The following is a 14,257-nucleotide window of genomic DNA, read 5'->3' on the forward strand; positions in this document are numbered from 1 at the left end:
CCTTTGAACTTAGTCTCTGAAATGCTAGTGCAAAATCTTCACCGGAGCTAGGCAGCAGGCTGCAGCCTAGGAGGGCTCCACAAGTTCAGGTAGCTGTTGGGCAAGGTCCTGGTGAAACTGTTAACTTTTGGTAAGAAAGATTAGAGCGTGAGAAATTCAAGTTTTGGCATTTTTAGGTCTCACCTGGCGTAGGCTGCGCGCATGCGCAGTCTCGCTGGCGAGATTTAATGAGATGTGGGTATTTTCTGTAAGGGGCATTTAGCCCCGCCCCTCTTTTCCATTGGCTGGCGTCACATTTTATGCTAATCGGTGGCCAGCCATTGGAAAAGAGGTGTCGGTGACGTATTTACTTGGCTTTCCGAGCCGTCCCATTTGGACGGCCTTGCCTGCTTTGCGTTCGTCGCAAAAGGTTTCTTATCTTTGTGGGGCTAAACACATGGCCCCATAAAGACAAGAAACTTTTTAGCAGGCAAGACCATCCAAGTGGAACGGCAGAAAAAGCCCAGCGAAAACGTCCTGGCCAGCGGTTGCTTGAAATACTGACAGGGGTCTGAGCGAGACGAGTCTCCTATGGGAAATATTGAGGAACTACATACGGTTAAAGCAGCATAATAAAAATTATGGAGCGGCATCCTCTCGTTAAGGAGTGCCTCCGTTTCCGCATTAAACAATGTTTAATAACAATTGTGTGCACACACCGGACACGTTCATTGTTGTTCGCTTGGTGATGAAACATGTTACAAAACCCGCTTATCCTCAAGTTACAGTCACAGGCACGTTTTTGACTGGATGATGTTTCAAGTTGTCATTTGTGTAAATCAGCCACAGTTTTGTGCTAGCATTGAAAATTGTAAGTGGTAGTGAGGGGCAAAAGTTGGCTGTGCACATGGTTTGTGTGTGTATATATTTGTAAGCGTGTGTATATGTGTGTGTTAATGCGTGTTTTATCTGAGGCGTGCTATGTGTGTGGTCACACCAGTGGGTGTCTTGCAGTTACAACACTGCGACCCCTTGTTCTGTACCGAGCTAAGCGCATGAATCAAACGCCAATCACAAAAGGAAGACACAGAACCTCGGTGGGGCGGGGGGGAGGAGAGGAGGTGGGGAGGTTCTCGCTTTACTTAATAGCCTATTTAAACCTTTCCCTGTAATGGAAGGTAGATTGTTTAATATCAGCTGTCACACAGCTTTAGTGCTGCTTTAAAACACACAAACCTCACATCGAACCGTCACTTCTAATTAAATCAGTCCCAGGGGGGCTCGAGGCTGGGGGAGCGGGTGCGGGGCGGGTTGTTCTTTCCATGTCTCTAGAAAGGAAACCACCTGTTCTGACGCTGTAATCAATACATGTTTTCAAACCCCGAGATGCTAGGAAGACTCGCTCACTACTTACTGCTGTGATCTATTTTTTATTGTCACACCCTGCTGTGTGTATATATGGTGCCAACGCCTTCGGAGAGCTGCTCGTAAACATGGCTTCTGGAATGAAGACATTCGCCTTTCTTTAGGGGCACTGGTGCCTGGGGTGGATGGCTAAGAGACAGAGACCCTCCCCCTTTTAAAATTAAAATAAAATAGCAGAAAGTAACCTTTGACACACCTCCTCGTGCCCCCCATGCACATGCCACCTGACACCTTAAGACCACCGGTACTTATACAGGCCTCTAAATACCTGAAACATGTTAAACATGTGTAATGTGCATTGTATGGCCTTTTCAAAGCCACGAGACACTGTGTCACTTCCCAACCACCTGCGTCATTGCCCGCTGCATTGTCTGCTTTGTTAAAAAGTGGAAATTGGGATCTGAGGGTTGATGCCTGGATCTGAAGGTGTCAGTAGATATATGAAATGAAACTTTGAAGCAAGGATTGGTTACTTCATAAGTGCTTCCTAGAAATACTGACGTGATTTGCCCCAATCTACAAATAGGCATTGAAAAAGCCAATAATTTTGATGTTTGTATTCACACTGACCATATCAATAAAAGAATTACCACACCAGTTAAAAACAAGCATTTGCAATGCAATAGCTCTCGCCTTTGCATAAGTTTGAGCTATTGGCATTGTAAATGACAATGCCTTTTATTTGTGTTTTGAAAATCTGCTAGCGGTGCATAAACATGCACTTTGTACTTATAGTCGTTGCTTACGAGAAACAAGGCTGGCAGTAACTGCGCCTCTCTTACTGCCAGCCTTGCTTCTCGTAAGCAAAGGCTATAAGTACAAAGTGTGTGTTTACGCACCGCTTACAGGTTTTCAAAACACATAAATGAAAGTCACTGTCATTTACAATGCCAAAAGCTCAAACTTATGTAAAGGCGATACCTATTGCATTGCAAATGCTTGTTGTATTTAGTCAATGGGTTTTTTTTTTTTAGATTGGTGAACACTAGGCAACTTCCTGAACATTAAAGTTTTGCAAAGACCATGAAAAAGTAAGCATTGCCAAAAGGCAGTCAGACAATGCCAGACCTATTGCTTGCCAATGCTCTCTGGCGTAGCTAGAGCTTCTGGCGCCCGGGGCTATCCCTCAGATTGCCGCCCATGGCCGATAGCAGGGGGGGGGGGCGGGTCGGCTGCAGAAAAAAGGACATATTTGCCCTGGAGCCCAGTGAAGTCAACTGTGTAGCTTGGCTCCATTGCGTCAAAAAACCTCAAGCTGGTTATTGATATATAGAAGTTCATTTCACACAAGGCCTAGTGACTTGGAGAAATCCCACACTGCTTTTGTGTTCTGACATTCTTGGCTTGCTTTACATCCTAACGTTAGACATACTCCATTATTCCATCCTGTTATCATGTATTTTCAACCTTATTCCTTATCACCACATTCAGTATCTTCCAGCCTGGGTTGTGACCCCTAGCTATGTGCGTGCCCATCCATTTCTGGTGCTTTCCAGCCATTTTAAGATCTTCTTATAGTTTCTCGTTGCTCAAATGAGTGTAATTTAAAATCTCGTTGCTCAAATGAGTGTAATTTATATGTTTCCCTCATCTTCATGGCTTGATTTTGCTTGGGAGAAAGTGTCACTTATAGTTGTTGAAATGTCACTCATAATTACACTGAAATTCTAAAAATGTCGCACATAGCAATCTCAAACCTTGGCAGCTATGCTTAATGATGCTATTTATTTCAAAAAGACATATTGAGCAGTTTAATAAAAATCAATTAGTTGATTACAGCACTGCGCCCAGCGCCCCCAGCTATTATTAACCTGAGGCTGAAAGTAAATTGCATGGCTAGTCTAAGCAAATAAGATTACAATACAATGAGGCATGATGGGGAAGGGCAAGCCTCAGGGGAAGAGGATGACTGAAGTACACATAGCCTAGATATCTATGCTGTATTATTTCAAAAAGACACTTCGAGACACTGAGCAGTAATAATCCTAAAGCTAAACGTAGGATCCATCCCCAGCCATACTCCCTCTTTGCATCTGGCTGTATCCCTAACTGGGAATAACCCCCACAATCATGCTCTACGCTGCTTCCAACTCCTGACTGTGCACCAGTGAATGCAGCCGGTGCCTGTGCGGGGGAGCCAGACTACTGCTTTCCTCAATGTTCAGCCTCATGGGAGCCATAATGAATGCACCACTTGCTGCAGCAATACTAGAATAGAAACGTTGTGCGCTCTCCGAAAATTAAATTAATTTGATTGTGATATTGTGACTGACAACTAGTGGCACTGGCTGGTTAACTTAGTGTTCGTTCTTCTTCCCCCAGGCTGAGGAAGCGTGACTCTACCAGTGACGATCGGCCCTCAGCCTCTTTCCATGGTCTCTTGAGTGCATGACGCAGCACTCTCCTTCACCCAGTGGCATTGTGTCGGCCGGGCCGGCCTGGGCTCTGTTGATGTTCGGAAATAATTCACAGGCCTGGCGGCATGACAGTTTAACCCCTTCCATGCGCATGATGGAACCACGCCGTCATGAGCTACGGGCGGCGTGTGCTCATGACGCCGTGGTTCCTTCATGCTGTGGCTGCGCCGCCTACTAGGCACGGATTCCCCGCCTGTGCGAGCGAATTAATGAGTGGGCGGAGTCGTGACGGAACCACGCCGTCATGAGCACAGCTCGCCCATGACTCATGATGGCGTGGTTCCGTCATGAGCATGGTGGCGCCGCGCTCACCCCGCACCGCGGCGGAATTAGCGGCGTGGCCAAAGAGTTAAATCCTGGACAGGCCCCACAGCGCTGGCAGCCCAACTGTTCAGGAAAGGTCTGAGTGAGGTATGACTAGCCCGTTCATCTCTTACCTCAGGCTCTCCTGTGTAGACTCCACAGTGGTGGCACTGGCAGGGCCCCTACTGTAGGGCAAGTTGGCTCTGCTGCAAATCGCCCTGCACTCCCGAGACCGTGAGGTGGTGGCGCGCGTCACTGCTGCGCTTTCAGCGCGGGGGCTGGCCAAAAATGATTCCTAGGGCCATCATTTGTAGCGCTTTTGGACGCTACAATATTGATGGCCCTGGTACCCACATACACGGTACATCACGCACCGCACCACAACCACTTGCTAGGTGGTGCGTGCGCTGCAGCATTTGCAAGTAGGTGCGCTTGCACGAACATAACGAAGTTGTGGCCACCAAAAGTAAGATTGGACTACAAATGAAAGAGCAGCAATTGCACAAACTCCTCGTGTGGTACGAAACTAAATACAACCGCTCAAAAGTCACTATATTGATCCCACTTATAGGTGCATCGTGAAGTTTCAACGATTTGCCACAGGCGGAACTACTACCCTGATGTAGAGTCTTGTAGTGGATACAGTTAAGGATCTCAGGCCATGTGATCAGTACCCTGGTTTGCTGGTCATGGGCATCCGTTTTACACCCTAATGCATTCTGGTAGTTGTAGTGCTCGTTGTTTTCATGGAACCAATGGTACTAATTCAACTGAAGGCAATGCTTAGTAAAGGAAAAGTGCAGCACTGATAACAAGATGCTTTGATGACGTGCAGCAAGACGGAAGCCCTGTCAGAGGGACGCATTTTCTTCCGCCGATTAGGAAAGTAGCACTTGTAGGCAGCTGTGATTGAGTCTTAGAATATCACCTCTGCACGTCACGTGTGCAGTGCTGCGTGCTCAGCGACAGTCACAGCCGCAGGTGTGAGTGAGGGGTGTACTGTACATCGCTTACTGGAGCGGCGGCGGCGGCCACGTGGCACTGATGGCCCATGGTGGCGGCATTTCTAATTTTTTGGGGGACACTATCAGTGTCTCCAAATAAATTATAATGGCCGCCGCCATGGGCCATCAGTGGCGCACCGCCGCCGCCCCGAAAAGTGCCACCTGGGCGGACCGCCCCCCTTGCTACGCCCCGGCCAATGCTTTTTTGGTGTAAGACTATCCTCAGGTGGCTGTGTTTCATGGTGTATATAGGTTAGTTTTGACATTTTCTTCAACAATTATTTCCCCATGCCCCAAATGTTTTTTTGGTGTTCATTTAATCATTGAATTTATCTTCTTTTAAGTAGGTTGGGAGTTTTACTTGACTTTAATTTTGGTTTGGTGCTGCTTAAATATTTAAGTCCGATTTCTCAAACGAAAAGCCTGCTGCTTTTGCTTTCAGAGATAAGCCCAGGTATTCTCATTTACAATGCATTATATCTAATCAGGCACTAGATTACTACTTTGGTGGGAACCTTCTTCAAAGAAATAATCTGGTCTTTTACACAATAATGATTGAGCCTACCACCCAAAGGACTTATAAAATAGTTTAGAATGGGCACACAACAAAATGAAAACTTTCATCCAAGCCAATTTGTTTTAAAACTGCCACTAAAATAAAGGTCAATATATCCTTTTCACCAACTATAACCCCCACCAGGGGGGACCCATTGGGGATGTCCCCTCTGATTTTTGCTCTATCCATGAAACCTTTGTAAGCAAACATTCCGGGCAACCCTGCGATACTTAGTATGCTGATAGAGGGCAGGGAGCACAAATTGGCACTCTTTGAAGACATACTGTGCTTCATCACATACCCAGACTCATCCACCCCCGCACTGATGAGGGAACTTGACCTATTTGTGCAGGCATCTGCATTAAAGATCAATTTTTTCAAGTGTTGAGGTATGGGGGTGGCAGATCGACGTGTCGGCCTCCGGGACCCTATCCAGAGGGAAGATTTCCAATAGGCAATATCTGCGATCACCTATCTTGGGGTCCAACTCCCCCAACACACAGAAGTCTTATATGACAGCACTATCCCTTCCTTGCTCACTTCTGTCTTGAAGGACCTGTACAGGTGGGGCAGGCTGGAGATCTCCTGGCTGGGCTGGCTCAACTGCCTCAAAATGAACTTAATGCCCCGACTGCTCTTTATTCTCCTTACTGTTCTTAAACAGATGCAAATTCAGATATGCACCAAAATGCTTAGCTTTGTCTGGGGAGGCACATCGGCACGAGTGGCACGGGCGACTCTTTTCCATCCAACAGCAGAGTGTAGGTTGGGATTTCTAGATGTTATTACGTATATCCTGGCTGTCCAGCTTTGTCCCTCCCTAGACTGGAACCACAATCCCAATGGTAAACCGTGGGTTTAGGTTGGACAGACCTTGTCCTATGCCTCCTGGATGGTCTCTTGTGGGTTCCTACATGAACCTGGGCCTGCACCCCACCCCACCCCTTCCATTGACCTCCACTCTGTCTTACTGCTGAGAGGTTCGTGGGAGACATATGTTTCCAGCTTCCCTCTTCCCCCAGCGGCGAATAACACAGATTTTCCCACAGGCGCGGTTCATCCCGACTCCTTTTGTTGGGACCACCGACAATCCCCTCGGTTGAGGGATTTCGACGTGCAGGTGGGTCTTGCAAACCAACAAGGGTCTAATCACGAAATACACCTTGTCTAGGCAGAACGCTTATAGGATTGGGCAAGCACCTCATTGGGCTGGACGGCTCTCTGCCCACCTAGCCATGCTAAGGGAAGAAACACCCATTGAATCCTTATACCTCACCAATGTTAAGCTTAGAGGCATTTCGTGGCTCTATTGTCACATACTCCACCACCGAAGCACGCATATGTGAAACAATGGGAGACCGAATTAGCCACAGACATTACAGACAAAATTTAACGGGGGCGGCGCGATATGGCAGTGGGCTTCCAAATATTCTATTTGCCTCCGCTACAAAGAGAACTCTTCCAAAATTCTCATGAGCTGGTATTTGACACCAGTGTATCTGCATAAAATGTGTGAGAGCTCGGAGCTTTGTTGGAAGGGATGCGGGGAGCGAGCCACCTTTATGCATACATGGTCGACATGCCTTAGTGTACAAACATTCTGGGATGAGGTTTTCCCTACGATACACTCAATCACTAGTATTTCACTGCCCCAAGATCTACTATTGGCTCTCCTGGGTGATCCAGGTGCGCATAGGCTCTTCCCTACATCAACTCCGTAAGGGCGACTTCTTTCTCACTTATTTCTAGCAGCACGACTGTGCATCGCGCAGATGTGGATGCAACCTCAGGCACCCTCGCTCAACATGTGGTGGGGATAAGGTATGGAACCTTTATGCCATGGAAAACTCACAGCCATCATAGGGACAGGGTGGCCAAATTCGATTCAACGTGGAGTTCTTTCACCACTCGCATACGACGACAACTTAGAACGGGACGCCTACATCTGACCATGTCTAAAACACTAAGGGCCCCAGATCTAGGGGTGATGTCCTACTCTGACACTGAGAATGACCCGGCCTGACTCATGATTGCCAAGCCTACCATCAATAAGACACATTCTGGCTTGAAAAAAAAAAGAATGGGTACACAGCTACCTCCCATAATTAATTTGTTTTTAGCATGTCCAAAACTGTGCACTTAGGAAAGGATAAATCAAAATGCGGGTTAATTATGAAGGACGTCAGATTGGTGTTAGTAAAGCATTACGACTATCCGGGTATTTATTTGCTAACTGTGGTTGCTGGATAGGCAACTTTGAGATAATCTGTAATTTAGCCCAACAAAATGTTTATCATAAGTATGCTGTCTGGGTGGTCAGTAGACAGGACTCTTTAAAGTCAAGGTATTTACTTCTCTTTTGTAGGTAGTGAAATTTAGGATTAATTAAATCAGTTTCCAAAGAAGACCATTCAGAGGAAGTTTCTTAGAGCTATAAGGATGAATGTCCCTGACAGCTTGTGGAGCTCAGCTCTCATTCCCTCAATACCCTGTTTTCTTTGTGCTTGAAACGTCTCCTGTCTTTCTGGTTTTTGGCAACAGATCCTTGAGGGATCCCTCAAACTGTATACTGGTGCTCCTCTGGGACACCCCTTTGGTTTACAATGAGATTCTCAAGTGGTCTCCCCAATCCTGAAATCTTAAGATGGTAGGCTCCCTTGGTCTCACCTGTGCTAACCCTGGTGGGTTGCGTGATAATGTTAGATTTTGGAATGCAATAACTCTACTTATAGAAGAAGCTTAGTGTCCTCTCTGGCTGCATTAATACCAGAGGCTTGACGCAGATTTGGGGGCCCCCTCAGACTAAGTTATTTTTGTGTGTTTGTGGTGATCTCAATCACTATGATCATAACTTTTTACAATATTGATCATAAACATAGGAATGTGCGCAAAGTAAATATTTCCGTACACTTTAGGTTCCTCTGGCTTGTGGGTTTTCCATAGCTATTTGCTGACATTCGTTTTTTATGAGTGATTGTTTCAAGGTCTGAAGATTAATGCTTCATGGTGTGAAAGTAAGATAACTGCTGTTATTTTATCTAAATTGGAGCAATCAAATTAGCGGGTCTAGTTCCCCTAGACAACTTATATGAAGAAGGTTTTCACATTATACCTAGAAGTTACACAATAACATACCCCCCCTCTTGAAGCCCCCAAAACAAAGACTAAAGTATAAAAATATCTGACATGGCAAATTGCTAGAGTTTCTGGAACTAGACAGTGTGCCTGATCTAAGTTGGTACGCGTATAGCAAAGATCCTTGAGCCGTAAAGACCTCTCTCCAGGAAAGAAACCCTTTGAATTAAAGAAAGATGTTTCATACATGTACTCGTGCACTCTTCTGCTGCTGGACTATTTTCCCAGAGGGCTTGTGAATATTGGTTAGTTTAAGATATTGTGCTTCAGTTGTATAAAACTTCAGTTAAAATTTGTCCGACTCTCCTTTAATTCCCTCTTACTTTGCATGAGGTTTGAATTTGTGTACTGCATTCTGATATGCCAATTACAATTGTTAGTGGAAATGTCAATAAAAATGTTGATGTAATCATCCATATATATTGAAATAATCTAATTCCATTATTTCATGATAAAAAGGAGATACGTTTTGGATGACAAATCCATGATTTCCGCCAACGGAATTTCAGACTGCAAAGCATGTGGGTAAAACCTCAAACTACAAGGCTGTAGAATGCTCTCAACCCTCCTTCTCTACATAGCTGAAATATGTGATATTCAGTTGAAAACAATGTTAAACCACTTCCCTCACTATCAACTTATACTCCATGACATAGTGAACAAACAGTGCCTCATTTGGGATCTGTAGGCAGCTGGCTCTTTATGTGATGTATCAAAAATCTGATAAACCTTGTAAAGAGTCACGGGGTTCCTATATGGCTGGGTAGGGGCTAGCTATGACAAACCCAAAGTGCTCTGTTTGGCTCTAGTGTGGTTGAGCAGCCTTAGGCTTAACACAGAGGACTGCAATGTATCTGCAATTACACACAATGATCAATAAATGACACACACAACTCAAGAAGGAGATTCACACCAATTTATAAAATCTGCAAGTATCTTTATATATGATTAGGCATCGGAGAAAAATCGTATAGGTAGGTACTTTTTTAAATATCAATTCTTTTTAGTTCAAAGAGGGGACACAGTGCAATTTCTGAGTTCTGCAATGTTATCCTATGGAATGAAGAACAGGTTCTGCAAACAGGTATAGTACAGTGACTTACAAGACCAATCTCCAGGAGTTAAGGTGAGTGATGGGCAAGGTCCAAGGCAACACCTGCAGTACACACCAGTTTCACGAAGGTGGCCGAGTGCAGTGTGAAAAACAGCATCAGGAGCCCAATTTTCCAATGGCGATAGGTCACTGCAAAAAGGGGCTGCAGGCTCTGGCTGGAAGGCGAGTCGGGTTGAATCAACAGTGAGGTTCAAGTCTTGCGATGCTCGGGGACTTAGGGATACCTGGGGTCCTCTTATCCACGATCCGTGGACGTCGGATGCAGAGGTGACTTTGAGCGCCAGGTTTTCTTACCAGGAGCAGTCGTGGGGGCCTGCGTGCAAAGGCTGCAGGCAACATTGGGGAGTCTACGAGGGGTGAAACCACAATGACTTGATCTCTGGAGAGCTGGAGAACCTTGTTGACACCGTTGGCCCACTTCAACTCGGGCCGGGGTGACGGGTACAGTGGTGGATTCAGGTGTCAGGGTTTTGGTGGTTCTAGGGGCCTCAGAGTCTATGCTTCGGAGTTCCTGCCAGATGAAGGTGAACAGGTCCACTGTTCACTGGAGGTCATGGGTTTTTATCGAAGTCAGGCAGTACTGCCAGGTTTCTGGAGTCAATAACTGCAAGACAAGTTGACTTTGGTGCATTTTTCAATAAGGGAGGCAGACAGGACGGCATGGTTGCTGCTCTTAGGTGTCATCTCTCTTCTTGGGTCATCAGGATCTACTTCTTTGGTGCCAAGGGCTCCACTAAATACTAAATTCAGGGCAATCAGGGGAGTGTATGGTAGTAGCCAATGGGCTACTGCCCCTTGGGGTCACTACCCCCCCTTTATGACCCCCTTCCCGTGGGAAGTGGGCATAACCCAGTCCCAAAATTCCTAAGTATGCCATCGCAAAGATGGCTACTTCTGAAAAATCATGTCCACCTCACTGTAATCCACCTTAGGGGCAGTACTAGACTGGAGCTGGCATGCCTACCTGACTAGCTAATGTTCCCACCTGTCCAGGTCCAAGGGAGTCCTGGAAAAAAAGGGTGGCGGGCTTCCTCTTCTGTGAGAGTTGCCAGTTTAGCATTCCAAAGGCGGCAGCACCTTTATGCTTGCCGATTTAGGGAGGCTAATCAGCAGGTCATCCTGTGGGAGGGGTGTTACACCCTCCTCCTGGACAAGCCTTTGTTCTGATTCTCCTGAGAGAAAAAGGTGCTTACCCTAGGAGGTCTGAACAGTCTTGGTTAGTAGGCTGGCAGAGACCAGTCAGCAAGTACACCAGTGCTGGTAGGTTTTATGGGGCACCTCTAAGGTGTCCTCTGGGTGCATGTATTGTTAAATTATTCACCGGAATCAGTGTGGGTTTACCAGTACGAGATGTTTGATACCAAACATCCCTATTTTCAGTGGAGCCATCATATACCTGAGGAACTTGTTTTCAGCAGTGGCTTCCCTGATCACTTGTACTGGCAGCAATAGGAATGCCCTCACATGTAATATTCAGCACCCTGCCGTAGGGCTGTCAGGCCTGCTGTAGGGGTGACCTAGAAATATTACATGCAGTGTTAGGGACATGGCACACAGGAATGTGCGACATGTTGTGTTTTGTCTTTTGTTTGCACCAAGACAAGCAGCCTGCAATGGCAGCCTTGCATGTGCTTGGTGATGGTTCCCTTAGGGTTATACTATTTTGCTGCTGCCGTTAGGGACCCTCTGTAGTACCTTAGGCCCTAGGTATCAGGGGCCCCACTTACTAGGGACTTACAGAGGGTGCTAAAGATTTTGCCAATTGGTGGGAATATTTGTACAGTTTTGGGAATGAGCTCTGGCACTGGGGACCTGGATAGCAGGAACCCAGTCGAAAACGCATCAGTTACCAGGCATAATATGGGGGTGACTATGCCAGAAAGGGCTACTTTCCTGCAGGATCCATCTCATGTATCTGGCTAGATCCATTCATCTTAGATTCATGGAAAATTGTCTACAATCTATCCTTTACTATTCACCGGGCCACCCTTAGCAAACATGTACCAGTAGTTTGGGCCGCTCGGCCCTTCTGAATATGTACCTCCTCCAATGTTATAATAGCAGAAACTCAGTACCTGTGTATCCCCCAACTTGCTTGTGTAGATGTGCCAAAGTGCTCTGAAACTGTCTCAAGGTATAATGTATGATGTTGTAGAGGACACCTGAAATACTTCAGTAAATCATGCAGTGCAGCCTGAATCATTGTCATCCTTCTCTCAAGCCATAGCGCATCTCTAAAATGCCATTATCACCACAGGGTTGCATATTCTGATTAGGAGATTTCACACCACATAAATCTCTACTTCTTGATCTGTTTGTTGCCATTTGATAATTGTTTCTTCATTCTTTCACAGATACAAAGGGAAGTGGCTTATGAAAAGACATCCAAAGCGGTCACAAAATGGGATCGTGTTGTATTGCAGAATAGGAAGGCGGAGCAGTTGGTTTTCCCACTGAATCAAGAAGGCCCATCAGCCAAGCCCATTGAGGAAGTTCTGACCAGTTGGAAGGTGGGTGTAGTGAAGATTCTGGGAACAGAAGTGTTCTATGTTTTCTATTTTCCTCCTTTTTCATTTGATTATAACGGTGTATTGTTGCTGAGAGATGTCCCTTCTTCAGCTTTTGGGTTCAAGAGTAGTAACCCCTTTTCTGGGAAACACCTTCATGTTACCTGCATGTGATATTTGGGTCTGGATCATGGCATGATGAGCTTTTGCCTCTTAATCCATGTACAGAGGAAAACTTCACAGGAGAAAGAGGCAAAACTCATTTTAACCTCACACCCACTGTCTCCCCTACCACCTCCAGTAGAGGCATGGCTAGTTTGAAAGCCATACCATGATTTAGGAAGCGTGGACTCAATACCATTTGAAACAAAAAAAAGAAACCTAGATACTAGTCTTGCTTCTTGCACCATAACTTGGATGCTGATTTGCTCTTTGAATCCATTTGAATTATAGAAAGGTCAATATGAATTGGGAGGTGAGTATCCTCACTGCAGAACGTATTGTCATGCAAGTGTTTGTGGTTGTCCAGTTCACTCCTGGAGAGCTTGGTGGTGCATGATTCATCTGCAAGGGTGAATTTGAATGGTATGCAGACTATAAACTGCCTCTTAAACCGTCTGACACTTCGCCTTACTTCAGGACACATGGAGAGCTCCCCGTAAACAATAGAAAAATAAATACGAAACCAAAAAATAACAAAAACAAATGGAAACATGGAGGTGGTACTTAGAAGCCAAGAAGTCCTATATCCTGGTTGGGGCCTGCCTGTCTGTTAGAAGGGACCGCCCTCAGATTTCCATTACCGTCTCAGTTTCTGCTGCTCTGCCCTGAGGCTTAACCTGAGTGCAGTGGGAAGGGAGGCAGCCACGTGTATGGACAAAAAAAGTATTAGGGGACTTGGTGGTTTGTAAGGGGATATACAAAGAAGTCTCCTGAAAAACAAAACTGATGGTTATTTTACTGTGGAAACCTCTCCAGGAACGTAGGTGAGGCAGTAAGGTTACCTTGGTGAAAAGCCTTAGAACCCTCCTCCACTCTTTAGAAATACCTAGAGTGCATGCAAGAAGCATTGGTAGCCAAACTACTCAAAACCGTATGACGGTGTTTAATGTATAGCATAGTTTATTCATGTTAGACCTAGTCCTTTTTGCAGGTTATCCCCAAACTTTTTGCCTTTTGCCTCCTATTTGTCTGACCCTGTTTTTGTTGGCTACAGGACTCTGGGACTTTACCACTGCTTATCAATGCTAAAGTGCATATGCTCTATGTAAATTGTGATTATGATTGGTTATCCATGATTGGTATATTTGGTTTACTGGTAAGCCCCAAGTAAAATGCACTATGCGCGCCCAGGGCCTGTAAATCAATTTCTACTAGTGGGCCTGCAGCACTGATTGTGCCACCCTAACAAGTAGCCTTTCAAATGTATCTCAGACTTGCCACTGCAGTGTCTGCGCACGCAATTTTAATTGCCAGGCCATAACCTTCTTCTCTTTTTTTACATGTAAGACACCCCTAAGGTAGGCCCAAGGTACCCCCAAGGGCAGGGTGAAGTGTATGTGAAAGGTGTGTGTTACATGTCCTGATCGTGAAATATGGTGCATTTTGTGTTCGCGGCATATGAGCTGCAGATCACACACTTAGGATAGTAGATCGCCATCTGGTGTTGGGCTCGGATGCTTGCAGGTTGTTGTTTTCTTCGGAAGAAGTCTTTGGTCACGAGATAGGTGACCCCTCCCTTGGACGACAGTGCGCATGGACATCAACTCCATCGTTGGATTGTTTTCCGCCATTGGGTTCAGATGCAACTTTTCCGC

At 45.8% G+C, this 14,257-nt stretch overlaps 1 protein-coding gene across 2 annotated transcripts in view; it reads left to right on the forward strand.

The window, feature by feature from the left end:
• UTP14A (UTP14A small subunit processome component) overlaps positions 1–14,257 on the forward strand; it is a 458,135-nt gene that overhangs the window by 146,531 nt on the left and 297,347 nt on the right. For both annotated transcript variants that reach the window (XM_085607771.1, XM_085607772.1), the window contains one exon: positions 12,288–12,443. In XM_085607771.1, coding sequence (XP_085463897.1) covers positions 12,288–12,443 — 156 coding nt within the window. The remainder of the gene's footprint in view (positions 1–12,287; positions 12,444–14,257) is intronic.

Source organism: Triturus cristatus, chromosome 5_2, assembly GCF_964204655.1.
Source record: "Triturus cristatus chromosome 5_2, aTriCri1.1, whole genome shotgun sequence".
Taxonomy (NCBI): domain Eukaryota; kingdom Metazoa; phylum Chordata; class Amphibia; order Caudata; family Salamandridae; genus Triturus; species Triturus cristatus.